General features: G+C 36.6%; 1 protein-coding gene across 1 annotated transcript in view; it reads left to right on the top strand.

Moving 5' to 3' along the window:
• ERBB4 (erb-b2 receptor tyrosine kinase 4) overlaps positions 1-19,391 on the top strand; it is a 1,218,240-nt gene that overhangs the window by 867,942 nt on the left and 330,907 nt on the right. Inside the window, exons 6-7 of the mRNA XM_070732179.1 lie at positions 3,590-3,708; positions 6,808-6,949. Coding sequence (XP_070588280.1) covers positions 3,590-3,708; positions 6,808-6,949 — 261 coding nt within the window. The remainder of the gene's footprint in view (positions 1-3,589; positions 3,709-6,807; positions 6,950-19,391) is intronic.

Raw genomic sequence — 19,391 nt, 5'->3', positions numbered from 1 at the left:
ATTGTTTGAAATTTGTTGAGAGAAAAATAAAAAAGACACCCCCCAAAAAGTCCTTCTTTCCTCTGTCTCCCCATTCATTTCATTCTTCCTCCTTCCTTCTTTCCTTCCTTCTTTCCTTCCTTCCTTCTTTCCCTCCCTCCCTTCTCTCAATTTCTCTTTCCCTTCCTCTCTTTCCCTTTTCTTTCTTTCTCTCTCTCTTTTCCCTCTTTTCCCTCTCTCTCATTCTTTCCCTCCAGGTCTCTCTCATTTCTGTGTATTTCTCCCTCCCTCCCTTCTCTCCCTCATTTGTTTCTCCTCCCTTTTTGCTCTCACTTCCCTAACCTTAATTTCGGGGGGGTGTGCGGCTGTGGTGACAGGCAAAGAGCCGTTTTCTTGCCTCGGGGGGGGGGGGGTGAGGCTGTGCGCGAGCTTTAAAAAGAAAGGCTGAGGGAGGCTGAGACAAGAGCTCTGGTTTGGCCAGCGCCGTCACTGGGCAATGGGGGTGGTTGCCACTTTTCCCCCACAGAATATACACAGATACACACATACTCCTGCGGTGCTGCCCAAACCAGAACTCTTGCCTCGCCCTCCCTCCACCTTTCTCTTTAAAGCTCACGGCGGAGTGCTTAGCTTCCTCCCCCCCCCACATGGCAGGGTGCAGAAGTTCACCCTGAGGCAGATCAGCTGTTGGGTGGGAGAAACGGTGTTGGCTCCACTTTGTGGGGGTGGAAAACCCCACGCTTTGCCTGCGTGGTCACAGATAGCGGGTGGGCCAGTCACAGGCAGCAGGTGGGCCGGATGCAGCCCACGGGCCACCCCTTGCCCAGGTCTGGTTTAGAGGAATGCATACATGTATGTAAATATATATATATAGAGAGAGAGAAAGCAATTCTGAATAATGAGTTACTATAGAGTTGCTATTATTCCCATTTAGGTACTACTTGACTCCAAAATAACTCTTGGTGACTCACAATATAACTGAGAAAATAAAATACAATATGAATAAGGGGGAAACAGATAAATAAAAAATAAGTAAACACAGAGAACAAAATAGTGAAATTTCCCAATAACCAGAAAGCAAACACTTTATTCTTGCATTCTAGGCACAAAACACAAGTAAGTAGGACCCAGGTAGCAAGAGAATATTTGAGTGATTATTAAAAACGTCAAAATACAGAAAGTAGAGTTAATTATTTTAGGAACAGAAGATTTATTAGAGTAACAGTAATTCATTCTATCACAGATTTCTCCTATAAAAAGGCTAAATCAGAATGTTAAAAATACAGAAAAATTAATACATTTTCTGGCCCAAAGTTCAGTCAAAAATCAGTAAATTACATTAGTTAACCATGCTAATGATCTACATTAACGTTCTCAGACATTTCCACAGTGAGAAGAACTCTGTTGATTGATGCCAAGCAGCAAGGATTAAATAGGTAAAACTCTTGCATAGAATATTAGTGAAAAACATATTTTTAGATATAACCATTTTTATCTGAATTTCAAGACAGGAAAGAGAGGACTTTCCAAGGATGTTCTCAGAGTGCTAACAAAGTCAAGATGGTGGCTACAATAGTGCAATTGAACCTCTGCCTGTTTTATGTGCTATGCATGGCCATCATTTTAGCTGCAGATCACCCTGGGACTTCCTGTCATACCTCCATTGAAAATGGACAGGAATTAAAAACCTGTTTCTTAAAACAAACCCTTACGGAATAAGAGGAAATAATTCATTAATACAAACATTAATGACAGTTTTTACTAAGAATGCTCCTAGTTCTGTAATCTTGTAAACCTATAGCAGTAAATAGATTACGAAAAGTATGAAATTTGACTCTGAATTTTATTCAAAAGATGCATTTCTGTGAGATGAGTTATTTAAAAAGCTTTATTGCAGTTAAGCATTATTACCTGTTATTATATATGTCTCTGTCTTCCATTTTTAATATTTAAAATTGTATCAGTGTGAGTTTAGCTCTCTTGTTTACTTCTCTAATGGTATTTCCTCACTGTACCTTTATCTGTACCCCTATCTTTATATTTATCACTCTGTCATAAGAGCCAATGATATCTTTTTAATGTCATAAAACATGTAACTGAAATATACTTTTCTGGGATTTTATCTGATGTGAATCAATATCTGGTATAATGTATTAAACCATGTAACAAAAATGCTGGTTGAATCACAGAAGAAATACAAGGCCTGCCCAGAGGATTTACAGCCTCTTTCTAGCCTTAAACTTGTTTGTCAAAAAAGCAAGTTTTACTAAAACCATGCTTCTAAACAAATGTGCATAAAACTGAACACTGATTTTCATTTAATGTCTTGCAAACGAGAGGCTGCAAATAATATACAGAACAATCTGACTACAGAGAGCTTAACTAAGTAGACCAGCCTTACACTCTAGTTTTGTGAACCAACACAAAAACTGAGGAGGAATTTGGAATCATTTTATTCTTGAACACTTTATTTCTGGCTCAGCATTAACAAATTGACAAATTTTAATTTGGCTTGGACTGGAGCATATCTTCTTATCTCCCCAGTAATTTTCTTTTGGGGGGGGGATCCTCAGGGATATATTATTTGCTTTCACTTTCAATATAATTTCAATTCAATGTAACCAGTGAAGGGCTACCAAAATTTTTACTGCCACACTGTGGGCGTGGCTTATTGTTTCAACATCTTTCAGTGCAAATTGGGTGCTCTGGGGTGGAGCTCCATTTTCGCTAACCCAATATTTCACCCCCATCTGGGCAGCAGCCCACCCCTGGATGTAATTGAATTCAGTTCTGATGTAATTAAATTCAGTTGAATTTTTAAAAAGTTAACTTGTTGCTAGTCTCCTTATCTGCTCCTTATCTGTTGTGTTAGTAATGTTTCCATCAGTATTTTTTAAAAATAGGATTTCTTATAAATGCATAACTGCAATTTAAATATCCAGAGAAATAACAGATTAAGAAACAAATAGATTATCATACTTTCTTTTGAATCAATCTGCTTCTCATCTTGCTTGCTCTAGCTTAGAGCTTTGACCCTGGGCTTAGTTAGGACCATATGCCATAGCAATGTCAGAGAAGAGAACAATTTGCAAGCAAGTAGCTTTCAACTATGTTTTTAAATGAACTTTCTTTCTAATTTTATTTTGTATATTGTTTGCCACTTATTTTTTAAAAAGTATCAGAACTAAAATTCTACCTCTCTCTGATATAAATATTGGAGAAGATAGTCCATTCCCACAAGTGCCTATATATTAGTGATTAGATATTTAATACCCTCATTTCACCACCACCACTCTATATTGATATGGCAATATATAATTAAGATAAATAAATGCATTTCATTATCATTTTAATGAATTCCCCTGTCAACTCCAGTAGTAACGGTAAACAGTTTGATTAGATCCCCATGTCTACATTTTCTACCACTTTAGTTGAAAAGACATTTGCTTTAGTTCACCTTTTTTTCCTCCCAGGTCATCAATTAATTGGTATCTGTGGAAGAGCACCTCATCAGTTCCTGCCGCTTTGTTTTTTCTCAGTCCATTTGCAGCCTAGGCCATGTTTCCTGAATTCTCCTCTGATCTATATGCTCTTCTTCTTCCCCCTCTAGTAACAAAAGTGTTGTGTGCGGAGCAGTGTGATGGGCGATGCTATGGACGTTCTGTCAGCGAATGTTGTCATCGAGAATGTGCAGGAGGCTGTTCTGGACCCAAGGACACTGACTGCTTTGTAGGTTTCAAAAGTCTTTCTTTCATACCACTTTTTTCATTTCATTCATTTTACTCCAAGAAATTTGTAAACATGTTTTGGGCTTTTATTATATTGCATATAGAATATAACATAATCACCAGACATCTTAGCATTCATATTTTCTATTATATCCCTGCTACTTAGCAACTTATTTCATCCATTCAACATTTATAAGATTTGCAACTAGAGATTTGGAGCCATTTATTGGTGAGAATTTCATCTTAAGTAAAACTGCATGATTTAACTTTTTTTTAAAAAAAATAGTTTTTATTGACTTATTTACATTTAAAAATAACAACAAAAAACATGTATACAAAATTGGAACAATACCATACAATACAATACATATAACTACTATACTACATAAACTCTAGGGTTAGGGTTAGGTATAATACAACTAATTTTACAGACAATAATGCTATGCTTTATGTAATCTTTTCCATTAACATATTTACATAATATTTTTCATTAACATATTTAGTTGTTATTCATTGATATAATTGTTCCATTTTAATATAGTTAAGAATCATCATATTTACACTACTAAATTATTTACTGGTTTATTTTATTTTCTCTTTTCAAGCCAATCATTTAGTTTGTTCCAAATTTCATAGTATTCTGAATCCTCCTTTTCATTTAATTCCATCATAAAAGCAACATGTTACAAATGTGAGTAAATCATTTGGAACTTAAAATTTAATTGAAATATAATGCACACATCAGAAATAACTTCAATTATGTTTCCCTAAGAACAGTCACCAATGTTTGCTACCTAAGAAGGCAACTTTTCTTCTTTGGTGGTCTGTCTTCTATTTGAAGCAGCTTCTGATTTCAGCCCCAAGATACCAAGAGGAATGAATTGCTCTACTTATGTCCATGCTTTAGATCCTTGGACTCATTGGGGCGGACATTATGTCATAGGGACAGCAATCTTTTTTTCATTACCCTGATGGACTTTTGAAGAAACATTCCCTTTTTCAGTCTTCACAAGGAAGTCCTATGTTGTGAAAGGAGTATTAGGTATTGAGAGATGTATGAAAAATATGAAACCTATGAGAATCCTGCCATTTTATTTTATTGTTAGCCAGATCTTCCTAAATCCATTATATGTGTGAGTTTTTGAGTCAAGATCATATCCAATTTAGCTTTATATCATATCACTATTCTTATGGTCAATTTTTATAGCTCTTAATAAGATGCAAGTGCTTTAATTCTATTATTTCATTAAACATATGTTTATATTTCATTGCAGGAGATTTGCTTGCACAGGAAAAATAAAATATAACCACTGCCACAATAACAATGATTAAAATATTTTTGGCAACATTTGAAATTGAACCAATTGAGTACATATTTGAGAAATTGGAATTAGGAACCACTCAGAGGGAGAAAATAATAATTATTTAATTCCAGAGCTAATGTTAATGTGAAAAATCAAATTCAAAACTGGATTTCCAGATGTATGTTTCAAGCTGGGGCTTGAATTGCAGAGAATAAATTTGGAGATTGTTTCATAAGATAATATTCAACACAGAATGAATCTCTTTCTATAACCAAAATCTGCAGCCCACTGACATCACTTTATCCTGCAATTTGAGTAAATATTTTACCCACCCTCTTTTTGACTCGTGCAGTATACAGGTCCTCAATGGAAGGCAGATTGGCAGCAATTGTTTTTTCTGCAATTCTGATTATCCTCTGAAGTCTGTGTCAGTCCTGTTGGGTTGCAGCACCAAACCAGACAGTTATAGAGGTGCAGATGACAGACTCAATGAGTCCTCTGTAGAACTGAATCAGCAGCTCCTTGGGCAGTTTGAGCTTCCTGAGCTGGCGCAGAAAGAACATGAAAGTACCCAAAATGATGACCCCAAAAAAGGGCCAAATGGCAGTTTATCAACTAAGTATTGTAAAAATTGTAAATGTAAAGTGTAAAAGTGTGCAAGTTTTCTTCAGAAGAAAAGTAGCTTTCAGAAACTATCGTAATTTAACATTGTAGGTCTGTTAAACTATTTCTCCCAATGATATTTACTGTATCTAGACTTTGCATATGTACCAATTTTTTTCAAACCAGGATAATCCAGTTATAGATAAGTCCAGTTATTTCCACTGGCTTTGATTTATATAGCCCATTCTTATTCAGGGATCTGAATGAACAAGCTGGATTTCTTCTTGAACCCACATCAGGCAGATTAATCTACGATGAACTTGAAGCCACACTATTCAATGTAGCTTTTTTGTGTGTCTGTGGCCTGGAAAAGGCAACTAAACAGCATTTGATAACAGGCAAAAGATATATCCTAAAGCTGTTGCTCCAATCCTTTATTTGCAACTCAGCTGGAGGGGCTGTCAGATACAGTACATATTCAACAAGGTTTTATAGCCGTAAACTTTAAAAAGTTTTTCATTATTCAGTTACTGTGCCATTTGTTTCAATGACAAATTTATCCATTATTGTCTGGAAAGACAATAACAGATAAAAATGGAATTAGTAGAAAGAAATAAGTGAATAATTAACAATATTTCAACAATGACTTATGAGATGTTCTAACATGGATTGCTTTCTTTAACCTCTAATACTCTACTGTGAAAATTGCTAGATAAGACACTCATCTGTCTTTCTCCGTGTGCTGGTAAGTATTTGTTTGCGTGAGCACTCTTCAAAGCAAAGAAGTGTGTATCTCTGCAGCTTTTCTGTTTCAGCAGATTTATTCACAAAGAGTTCTTACAAAGAACAGTGGGAAATGAAATTAAACTGAATGTAAATAGGTTTCCAGCTTTTTTGTGCCTCCCTTCATCAGTTTGACATTTTATCTTGCTAATTTAAGATGTCTTTCATCATAACAGTTTATTTTTGCTTTCCTCCAGTGTTCAGCCAATGTCCATCTAAACAGTATTGACATTTACCTTTTGCATATTAAGTCGCTGTCTTCATTGATTGTTTATAAGTTCTTTCTATCTAGAGTTGCTAATAGCCAAACAAGGTGTTCCTATAGTTGTTGTCAGATTTTACTTAATATAATATCAATTCATTAAATTCCAATAAAAACTCTGAGAATGCTTCTGTTTCTTCACTTCTAGGCTTGTATGAACTTTAATGACAGTGGTGCCTGTGTGACACAATGCCCACAGACTTCAGTTTACAATCCTGCCACATTCCAGATGGAAACCAATCGAGATGGCAAATATACGTATGGTGCTTTTTGTGTCAAAAAGTGTCCACGTAAGTTAAAGCAAGGTTATTTTTTTCTCAGTGAAACACCTTTATTTTAAAATTCCATTTTTACCATAGCTTAAAAAATTATTGCAGCCAAGTCAAATATGAAATTGCAGTATTAATTCAAATTAATAGTTTTAAAATTTGAAAATTAGTCTTAAAGCCAATGGTTTTATTTTGAATGTATACATTATTCTAAGAATAGCATTTTGGGGAGCTGACATTTTAATAAGACCTTTTGCTTAAGAACTAAAACTTCTTAAATATTATGGGTTTTATAGTCAAAATTTCAGGCTACTTGCATCCAATAATGTACAAGAACTACATGACAAAGGTCAGATTTGTTTATTTTATTTATTTATTTGTCAAACATGTATAGGATAGTAGTAGTTTGTATAAACATAACCCAAGTAAAAAGTAACAGTAAAAGAGGACAATAGGGCAGTAGGACATGGATGGTAGGCCCCTTACAGACCACTTAGAAACTTGGAAACTAAGAAATTGGAGAACTTCCTAACATTTTCTTTTCCTTAAATGTTTTCATTTTTGTTTTCCATAAAGTATAAGTGAAAATTATATTTCTGTTTATCTTTTTCTGGGAATTTTGAAGTGTGGTCTGATAATATCAAACATTACAAATTTATTACTATTCAAGAGTGCTCACAAATTTGGTGTTAGAATTAGGGTACCTATTTTACATATTAAACACATTTTTGGGATTGGTTCACCTGCAGCTGCATCATAATGAGGATGAATCCAGGGATGGGTTTTAACTTGCTGCATTGGTGTGTGCATGCTTTGCACATGCCTGCATGTACTGAAAAAAAGTTAAATCCCCCCAAAGGGCTGAAAAAGATGGTGATGCTTGTCCAGTGCCAGAAACCCAGCTTCTGTACATGTGCAGAAGAAAATGATCCAAGAAATATCTTCTCTCCCCCCCAAAAAAATTATATGTTTGTGTGTGTGTGTGTGTGTGTGTGTGTGTGTGTGTAAGGATATGGCTAGCTGATGAGGCCAGAACAAGGCCGAAATAGCGCTATCCTAGTCTCCCTTAATTTTAAAAATACAGCAAAAACATGTGCAAAAACAAATAGCCAACATCCTAAGAAACCCCAAAGACAATATGCAGCTAGAAAACCAGGGAGTTTATCAAATACCATGTAAAATCTGCCCAGCCACATATATTGGACAAACTAACAGGAGAGTAAATGCACGTGTTGCAGAAATTAAGTAAAAAAAGAAAAAACTTCCTTTTCCAAAACTTCAAAACTACAGGACATGAAATTGATTTTGACAGAACTAAATTAATTTCCAAAATAGAACAAACAACAAAAGAATAATCATGGAAGCCATCGAGATAGGAAATCATCCCCAAAATATGAACAAGCGTGATTGATACCTCCCACCTACCAGACATCTGGAAGCCAGCCCTCATTAACAAATGTATCCCAGCCATACAAACTGAAACCAGACTCATTGCAAAACAACTAAGTAGCCCACAAGCTCCAACTACTCAGGATATCACCCCCAATCCACAAACATCAACTAATCAGCCTACCTCGGTTACATCAATGACCCCAGGTGTTACCCCACTGACTCACCAGGAAGTTTCTTTTTTTATTATTAATTTTCAAAGACAAACATTAAAAACATAACATAAAACATAAAAAGGAGCTACCATCTCTCCGCTCAGGGTAGAAGTCTTCATTGTACAGAAAAAGAAAAAGAATAACATTATTATTTGAATCAAACCAGATAATATTTAAAGATATCTATAATAACTCTATATAAAAAAGCAGATCTAATGATATATAAAAAAAGATTTATTAAAAAAATTAATTTTTAGTTAAATCAAAATTAGTAAAATATTTATCATAACTCACTCTATGAAAATACACCTAGTCATATATTTAAAAATGTATGAAACTTAATTATAGGTTAAATCAAAATAAAAAGAAAATATTGCATCCCAGTTTACTAAATATTATCTATTGAATTTAACTTTACCAATATTTCAGCAACTTTATGATTTTTTTTATTTTATCCCACCAAATATATACCATCTGCCAAATGTTATAAAATTCTGATTCTTCCTGATTATTTAACCTCCTCGTCATCATATCGAGCTCAGCACATTCTAGAATTTTCTTAAGTATTTCTTCTTCCTTCGGTGCCTCCATTTATTTCCATCTTTGGGCAAAGAAAATCCTAGCGGCTTAATATGAACTATTAAAAAATGTATATCTTTTTTGTATTTGTTGTTTGAGATACCTAATAAAAAATTCTGGTGTTTTGTTAATTTCTTGCTGAGTTATTTCTCTTAAATAAATCCCTATATTTCCATATTTTTCCGATGTATTAAGTAAACCTTCCAGAAATAAAATTGTAGACAAATTTAAGGTAAATTTGAGCTGATGCTCTGTTATAGTCTTTATGGTTATGTAAGCTGAAGCTCTTCCAGATTATTTAAATCCACTCACACTGGCAAGTTTCTTGCTTTCTTCTTCGTCTTAATTAGGTTTGTAAATTTCCGTATCAATTTTATTCTTTCTTCTCTGTTGATCCAAGTACTCTGTTAGACTTCTCAAGTTTTTTTCTTTGTTCTTCCTCTGGTGTGGAGGTGCCGCTATGGCCGGGTGACCATTGCCAGACCTCGGATCTTTGCTCCCGGGCAATCCTACACCTTGGGGGCAGTGGCAAATACCCCCCCTGTTCTGGATCGGACTCTCCGGGTCCGATCAGATCACTACAGTGCGACCACCAGGGCGAAAACGGAGGTCTGGGGACAGAGCTCCATCTCCAGCCTCCTGACACGGCTCGGCTGCCACCGGAAGTCGACTCACCAGGAAGTTTCAACACAGCATGCAACTGCTGAGCCATCAAACCACACACCCACAAGGACAGAAGCACCAGCCTGAAGATGACGAGTGAGTCCTCGTCGAAACGTTGCCAGAAATCTCTAAATCCTACACGGGAAGAAACCTGAATATGCCAAGACTGTCATATATATATATATATATATATATATATATATATATATATATATATATATATATATATATGTAGATTGTTCTGAGTTCGGGTTTTGCCCTGTGTAATGTTTTGCATGTCTATGCGACGTTTCGGTGAAATCACATTCACCATCATCAGGCTGGAGTTCCAATCTTTGTGTTTTTGCAAAAAAAGATTGGAACTCCAGCCTGATGATGGTGAATGTGATTTCACCGAAACGTCGCATAGACATGCAAAACATTACACAGGGCAAAACCCGAACTCAGAACAATCTACATACATATACCCGTGAAAATTTACGAAAACATATATATATATATATATATATATATATATATATATATATTTGCATACTTCAGCTACATCAACGACCTCAGATGTTACCCCACTGACTCACCAGGAAGTTTCTACACAGCAGGCAATTGCTGAGCCATCAAACCACACCCAGCCACCAGTATTTATAGAAGGAAGGCAGCTTAGGTCTCGCAGTGTTCACCTTAGAACAAGGACAGAAACACCAGCCTGAAGATGATGAGTGGGACCTCATCGAAACGTCGCCAGAAATTTCCAAATCCTACACGGGAAGAAACCCGAATATACCAAGACCTTCATACCTGTACCCGTGAAAATCTACGAATATATATATATATATATATATATATATATATATATATATATATATATATATTTGTTTTCGTAAATTTTCACGGGTATATGTATGTAGATTGTTCTGAGTTCGGGTTTTGCCCTGTGTAATGTTTTGCATGTCTATGCGACGTTTCGGCGAAATCACATTCACCATCATCAGGCTGGAGTTCCAATCTTTGTGTTTTTGCAAATGAATATTAGCAACTGACATTTCTTCTTAGCATGTAGTGTGGGGGTGGAGATTTGCTTTGAATGTAGCAAATAGATTGGGTGACTATGCTTCAGTGATCTGATTGGTTGGTGCAATCATGGTTATTAGAAGGAATGGCATGAAGATTATGAAGTGTTTTCTTTAAGGCTGATTTCCAAATATAAAATTCTAAAATCATAATAATTAAAGGATTGACATATTGATTATAATGAAGTGTTTATTTTGTTTAAGGCTGGTTTCCAAATCTCTGGCAGGCGCGAGGTATCATCCCTTTTATTTAAACAAAAGGATCTCTTTTCAATTTCGATAGCTTCTAGAGAGATTCTTCTATATAAATTCTCTGTTTTGTGGAGTAATTTAGTTTTTTCAAAGTCAATTTCGTGCCCTGTTCTTTTAATGTGCTGGACAAGGGAGGAGGTCTTCTCTTGTTTTTTGACTGCATTCATATGTTCTGCTATGCGTTGGCTCACTCTTCGGTTAGTTTGTCCAATGTATGTGGCTGCACATGTTTTGCAAGGGATTTCATAGATTCCTTGGTATTCTAATTGGATTTTATCTTTGGGGCTCCTTAGGATATTAGATATTTTTTGGTTAGTGCAAAATGAGGTTTTGATGTTATGTTTTTGTAGAATTTTACTAATTTTATCCGTGGTGCCTTTGATGTAAGGAAGGATGGTGGTGCCATTGTCCTGTTCTTGATCTTGTTTTTTGGGGGGTGTCTCTTTATTGATTAGGTTTGTTATTGTTTTCTCTTTGAATCCATTAGAAATTAGTACATCTTTGAGTTTGTTCAATTCAGTTTTTAAGTGCTCATGGTCAGCTAAGCGTTTGGTTCTGGTGATGAGAGTTTTGGCCACTGAGGTGATTTGTGCGGGGTGGTGGTGTGAGTGTGCATTTAGATAACGGTTGGTATGGGTTTTCTTTTGGTAGATAGTATGTCCTAGGCTGCCATTGGGTTTTTTATAGACCAGTACATCTAGAAAGGGAAGTTGATCATTGATTTCTGTTTCCATAGTAAACTGTATTTTGGGGTGTAGGCTGTTGAGATGAGTGAGGAAATTGTCTAGTTTTTCTTTACCATGTGGCCAAATTACAAAGGTATCATCAACATATCTCAGCCAAAGTTTGGGTTTGTATTTGGCTTGCTCTAAAGCATTATTTTCGAAATATTCCATATAGAGGTTGGCTATGACAGGTGATAGAGGTGATCCCATGGGGGCTCCCTCTATTTGTTTATATCTTTGTTCATTATAGATGAAGTATGTATTGGTCAGGCAGTGGTTGGTAAGGTCTAGGATATATTTGGGGGGTTTGTGTTTGTCTTGGATAGCTGTCAAGGCTTCTGTAATAGGTATTTGTGTGAACAGGGACACGACATCGAAACTTACAAGTAGGTCATCGGGTTGTAGGTTTTGTTTTTTAATTATTTGTATAAAGTGGGATGAATTTTGAACATATGAGGTAATAGTTTCTGTATATGGTTGAAGGTATTTGGCTAAAAATTTGGCAAGGTTTTGTAGAGGGGAGCCTATAGAACTGACTATTGGCCTGAGAGGTATTCCTTCTTTGTGTATTTTTGGAAGGCCATAGAGTTTTGGACATATGGAAGATTTTTCTCTGGGGATGATTTTTTGCTGGATTTCTTCGCTGATGGGAGAGGCCTTGATTTTAGATTTGGTGGTTTTTTCTAGGTAGGTGGTAGGATCTGTGCTTAGGAGTTTGTAGGCCGGGTTTTGTAGTAGATTTGTCATTTTTTCTTTGTATTCTGCTGTGTTCATTACTATAGTGGAGTTTCCTTTATCAGCTGGGAGGATTATTATATCCTGGTTTTTCTTTAGATTGATAAGTGCCTCTCTTTCTTCCTGCTGTATGTTGCTTTTTGGAGGTTTACTAGAGCAGAGAATATTAGTGACTTGGAGTCTGATTTTGTTAGCAGTATCTGGGTTGATTTTATGTAAAGTTGTTTCAATTCCACATATGATATTTTCAGTTGGTATTCGTCTTGGAGTTATTGCAAAATTAAATCCTTTTGAAAGAATATTGGTTTCTGTAGTGGTGAGTATCTTGTCTGATATGTTATGTACTGTTTTGGTCATAAGTTGTTGTGGAGGGCTGGGTTTTTGCTGTACCTCTAGTATTTGGAGTTTCTTATTATGTGTGTCTGTTTTGTATTGGGTTTCTGTTTCTGCCCTCCAGATTCAAACAAATATCAATCTGGAGGGCAGAAACAGAAACCCAATACAAAACAGACAATTAGAATACCAAGGAATCTATGAAATCCCTTGCAAAACATGTGCAGCCACATACATTGGACAAACTAACCGAAGAGTGAGCCAACGCATAGCAGAACATATGAATGCAGTCAAAAAACAAGAGAAGACCTCCTCCCTTGTCCAGCACATTAAAAGAACAGGGCACGAAATTGACTTTGAAAAAACTAAATTACTCCACAAAACAGAGAATTTATATAGAAGAATCTCTCTAGAAGCTATCGAAATTGAAAAGAGATCCTTTTGTTTAAATAAAAGGGATGATACCTCGCGCCTGCCAGAGATTTGGAAACCAGCCTTAAACAAAATAAACACTTCATTATAATCAATATGTCAATCCTTTAATTATTATGATTTTAGAATTTTATATTTGGAAATCAGCCTTAAAGAAAACACTTCATAATCTTCATGCCATTCCTTCTAATAACCATGATTGCACCAACCAATCAGATCACTGAAGCATAGTCACCCAATCTATTTGCTACATTCAAAGCAAATCTCCACCCCCACACTACATGCTAAGAAGAAATGTCAGTTGCTAATATTCATTTGCAAAAACACAAAGATTGGAACTCCAGCCTGATGATGGTGAATGTGATTTCGCCGAAACGTCGCATAGACATGCAAAACATTACACAGGGCAAAACCCGAACTCAGAACAATCTACATACATATACCCGTGAAAATTTACGAAAACAAATATCTTGCCTCTACGGGGAGGACACTTTCCTACTGACTAGGACCTATGAAAAACTTGAAGTCAGAAAAGCCTCCATCTTATGTGATCTCACATTCCTACGCAACTGCAGGGACAAAAAAATAATTCCCAAATACTTCCAACTAAAATTCCACCCAAAAACCCCAACCATAGAGAGGATCCTAAAAAGAACTGAATTAGCCCTAATCAGAAATGAACTCCACAAAAAAAGATTCATACTTGATGAAATCAACAAAAGTCTACTCTCTCTTCACCTTAAAATCAGTAACCAAATACACCCTTTACTCTGGGATAAATTCAAACAAATATCAATCTGGAGGGCAGAAACAGAAACCCAATACAAAACAGACACACATAATAAGAAACTCCAAATACTAGAGGTACAGCAAAAACCCAGCCCTCCACAACAACTTATGACCAAAACAGTACATAACATATCAGACAAGATACTCACCACTACAGAAACCAATATTCTTTCAAAAGGATTTAATTTTGCAATAACTCCAAGACGAATACCAACTGAAAATATCATATGTGGAATTGAAACAACTTTACATAAAATCAACCCAGATACTGCTAACAAAATCAGACTCCAAGTCACTAATATTCTCTGCTCTAGTAAACCTCCAAAAAGCAACATACAGCAGGAAGAAAGAGAGGCACTTATCAATCTAAAGAAAAACCAGGATATAATAATCCTCCCAGCTGATAAAGGAAACTCCACTATAGTAATGAACACAGCAGAATACAAAGAAAAAATGACAAATCTACTACAAAACCCGGCCTACAAACTCCTAAGCACAGATCCTACCACCTACCTAGAAAAAACCACCAAATCTAAAATCAAGGCCTCTCCCATCAGCGAAGAAATCCAGCAAAAAATCATCCCCAGAGAAAAATCTTCCATATGTCCAAAACTCTATGGCCTTCCAAAAATACACAAAGAAGGAATACCTCTCAGGCCAATAGTCAGTTCTATAGGCTCCCCTCTACAAAACCTTGCCAAATTTTTAGCCAAATACCTTCAACCATATACAGAAACTATTACCTCATATGTTCAAAATTCATCCCACTTTATACAAATAATTAAAAAACAAAACCTACAACCCGATGACCTACTTGTAAGTTTCGATGTCGTGTCCCTGTTCACACAAATACCTATTACAGAAGCCTTGACAGCTATCCAAGACAAACACAAACCCCCCAAATATATCCTAGACCTTACCAACCACTGCCTGACCAATACATACTTCATCTATAATGAACAAAGATATAAACAAATAGAGGGAGCCCCCATGGGATCACCTCTATCACCTGTCATAGCCAACCTCTATATGGAATATTTCGAAAATAATGCTTTAGAGCAAGCCAAATACAAACCCAAACTTTGGCTGAGATATGTTGATGATACCTTTGTAATTTGGCCACATGGTAAAGAAAAACTAGACAATTTCCTCACTCATCTCAACAGCCTACACCCCAAAATACAGTTTACTATGGAAACAGAAATCAATGATCAACTTCCCTTTCTAGATGTACTGGTCTATAAAAAACCCAATGGCAGCCTAGGACATACTATCTACCAAAAGAAAACCCATACCAACCGTTATCTAAATGCACACTCACACCACCACCCCGCACAAATCACCTCAGTGGCCAAAACTCTCATCACCAGAACCAAACGCTTAGCTGACCATGAGCACTTAAAAACTGAATTGAACAAACTCAAAGATGTACTAATTTCTAATGGATTCAAAGAGAAAACAATAACAAACCTAATCAATAAAGAGACACCCCCCAAAAAACAAGATCAAGAACAGGACAATGGCACCACCATCCTTCCTTACATCAAAGGCACCACGGATAAAATTAGTAAAATTCTACAAAAACATAACATCAAAACCTCATTTTGCACTAACCAAAAAATATCTAATATCCTAAGGAGCCCCAAAGATAAAATCCAATTAGAATACCAAGGAATCTATGAAATCCCTTGCAAAACATGTGCAGCCACATACATTGGACAAACTAACCGAAGAGTGAGCCAACGCATAGCAGAACATATGAATGCAGTCAAAAAACAAGAGAAGACCTCCTCCCTTGTCCAGCACATTAAAAGAACAGGGCACGAAATTGACTTTGAAAAAACTAAATTACTCCACAAAACAGAGAATTTATATAGAAGAATCTCTCTAGAAGCTATCGAAATTGAAAAGAGATCCTTTTGTTTAAATAAAAGGGATGATACCTCGCGCCTGCCAGAGATTTGGAAACCAGCCTTAAACAAAATAAACACTTCATTATAATCAATATGTCAATCCTTTAATTATTATGATTTTAGAATTTTATATTTGGAAATCAGCCTTAAAGAAAACACTTCATAATCTTCATGCCATTCCTTCTAATAACCATGATTGCACCAACCAATCAGATCACTGAAGCATAGTCACCCAATCTATTTGCTACATTCAAAGCAAATCTCCACCCCCACACTACATGCTAAGAAGAAATGTCAGTTGCTAATATTCATTTGCAAAAACACAAAGATTGGAACTCCAGCCTGATGATGGTGAATGTGATTTCGCCGAAACGTCGCATAGACATGCAAAACATTACACAGGGCAAAACCCGAACTCAGAACAATCTACATATATATATATATATATATATATATATATATATATATATATATATATATATATATATAAATGTATATATGATGGTCTTGGCATATTCAGGTTTCTTCCCGTGTAGGATTTAGAGATTTCTGGCAATATATATATATATATATGTGTGTGTGTGTGTGTGTGTGTGTGTGTGTGAGTGTGTATTTTAAATTTTATATTTGTGTTTTATTGCTATTTTTGTACTTTAAATTCTGTATTTTTTTTTGTTAATCTGAGACTTCAAATAGATTCTGGAAAGTATACTCTCAAAAATTCTGAATATGTTGAAAGCCCCTTCCTGTTTAATTGTATTTATCTTACTACGTACCTTCTATTACTGGAAGAGCTCATCCTGAATCTAAACATCCTTGTATATTAGATGCAGCCATATGTAGAATAGAATAGAATAGAATAGAATTTTTATTGGCCAAGTGTGATTGGACACACAAGGAATTTGTCTTGGTGCATATGCTCTCAGCGTACATAGAAGAAAAAGATGCATTTGTCTAGAATCATGTGGTACAACACTTAATGATTGTCATAGGGGTCAAATAAGCAATGAAAAAACAATCAATATTAGTAAAAAATCTTAGGATACAAGCAACATGTTACTGTCATACTGTCCTAAGTGGGAGGAAAAGGATGATAGAAATGATGAGAAAAACTAGTAGAAATAGAGGGGCAGATTTAGTAAAAAGTTTGACAGTGTTGAGGGAATTATTTGTTTAGTAGAATGATGGCATTCGGGAAAAATCTGTTCTTGTGTCTAGCTGAATGTCCATAAAAAATTAAGCCCTTATTTCAGTTATGATGACAAGACAATCTCAAAATTTGTTCTTAGAATTTCTAAAGGAATAGAATACCTAACATATACAAGTTACAACAGCAGTTGGGACCAGAATATCTGTTACTCAGCAATGCAGTCATGAAGCATAATGTCATATGTCCACATTGCTTACTGATGGGCAGTCTGATACTCCCATTGTTAATCAAATCACACCAGTTTTTAGGCAAAGATCAAGCCATTTCCAGGTTGGTTCCTCCCAATCCCAAGTCTTAGTAAAATGCCTCCACTTCAAGTCCCTCTCACTTGCCTATCTCATAAGTGCATGCAGGTTGCCAAGTGCCCATATTTTGATCATGTGACCACAGGGTCACTGCAACACATGGGAACCATGTATGGCTACCATTGGGTTCAGCACCATTGTAACTTTGAACAGTCTTTGGATGTATAGTTGTAATTTGAGGACTGCTTGTATTCTGCTTCAACTTTGCTCTACAGCTGACCCAAGATGTGGGGCAACTAAGAGCAGTCTAAATACAAGGTATTCTCTGATGCCAGTCACTGATTTTAATCTGCCCAGTGCTGGGAGTTCAATCATGACTGGCTCAGGGTTGACTCAGCCTTCCATCCTTCTGAGGTCAATAAAATGATGATCTGTATTGTTATGGGCAATATGCTGACAATTGTAAACCATTCAGACAATGCTGTAAAGTACAATGAGTGCTTGCTTCCATATAAGTCTAAGTGCTAGTGCAATTTCAATATTTCTCTTACTATTAGTGTATGTTATTAGACTGGCAAGTTCCCAAAGATAGATAGGCAAGCAGATAGATATGCAGGAAGGGTTTTGTGTATGTATCACTCACTATTTCAAGTGTGATGCTTTCCTTTCCATCCAGAGCATTAAGTCACTAAGCTACGTTAATATTATGAATGAAGTTTGGTGGAGGACTTTGAATAGACGACAGAGCAGTTTACAGACCAAATTCTACCTCAAAGGAATTAAACAACACCACAATTTATCCCATTCACCTCTGGCTTTGGAGGTGGGGGTGCCAAGTGAACCATAACTTACAAAATGAGAACAGAGAAGGCTCTTTCCCTGGGTCCCGCCAGATGGCATTGTTTTGTTGACGGTACCCGGAGGCCAACTCTGTGGGACCTAATCGGTTGCTGGGATTCGTGCGGCAGAAGGCGGTCCCAGAGGTATTCTGGTCTGATGCCATGAAGGGCTTTATAGGTCATAACCAACACTGAATTGTGACTGGAAACTGATTGGCAACCAATGCAGACTGCGGAGAGCATATCTGGGAAAGCCCATGATTGCTCTCGCAGCTGCATTCTGCATGATCTGAAGTTTCCAAACACTCTTCAAAGGTAACCCCAGGTAGAGAGCATTACAGTAGTCAAACCTCGAGGTGATGAGGGCATGAGTGACTGTGAGCAGTGATTCCCGGTCCAGGTAGGGCTGCAACTGGTGCACCAGGCGAACCTGGGCAAGCGCCCCCTCGCCACAGCCGAAAGATGGTTCTCTAGTGTTAGCTGTGGATCGAGGAGGATGCCCAAGTTGCAGACCCTCTCCAAGGAGGTCAGTAATCCCCCCCAGAGTAATGGACAGATAGATGTTATTGTCCTTGGGAGACAAAACCCACAGCCACTCCCTCTTGTCAGGGTTGAGTCTGAGCCTGTTGACACCCACCCAGACTCCAATAGCCTCCAGGCACCGGCACATCACTTCCACTGCTTCGTTGACCGGACATGGACATTTAACTAGAAGTGCAAATTTATCTCAGGATGATCTGTTGAGTGCTTGTCTGTTATGCAGCATATATAATAACAAGGGATGGGCAGATAATGTTGGTTACTGTATTAGAATAAGTTGACAGTATGAATTAGTGAGGGCTGCACAGTGAGGGGTCAACTTGACCAACCTATTCCTTTTTGGTAAATCTCTGAAATACACACATTCCAGGGCTTTGCTACCAGGTATAATACATTTAAACCACTGATGTGTGTTTTTTAACTTCTGGCTTTCAGCCAAAGCTATTTCTTGCTTCTGTCACAGGCTAAGCATTTTTTTGAAATCTGTTCTGAGGCAATTCCCCATAGTGTGAATAGCCAGGTGATAATGGCCAGCCT

The sequence above is a fragment of the Erythrolamprus reginae genome, chromosome 1 (genome assembly GCF_031021105.1).
Source record: "Erythrolamprus reginae isolate rEryReg1 chromosome 1, rEryReg1.hap1, whole genome shotgun sequence".
Lineage (NCBI taxonomy): Eukaryota > Metazoa > Chordata > Lepidosauria > Squamata > Dipsadidae > Erythrolamprus > Erythrolamprus reginae.
The sequence above is the reverse complement of the archived record's forward strand: the minus strand, read 5'-3'. Positions and strand labels throughout refer to the sequence as shown.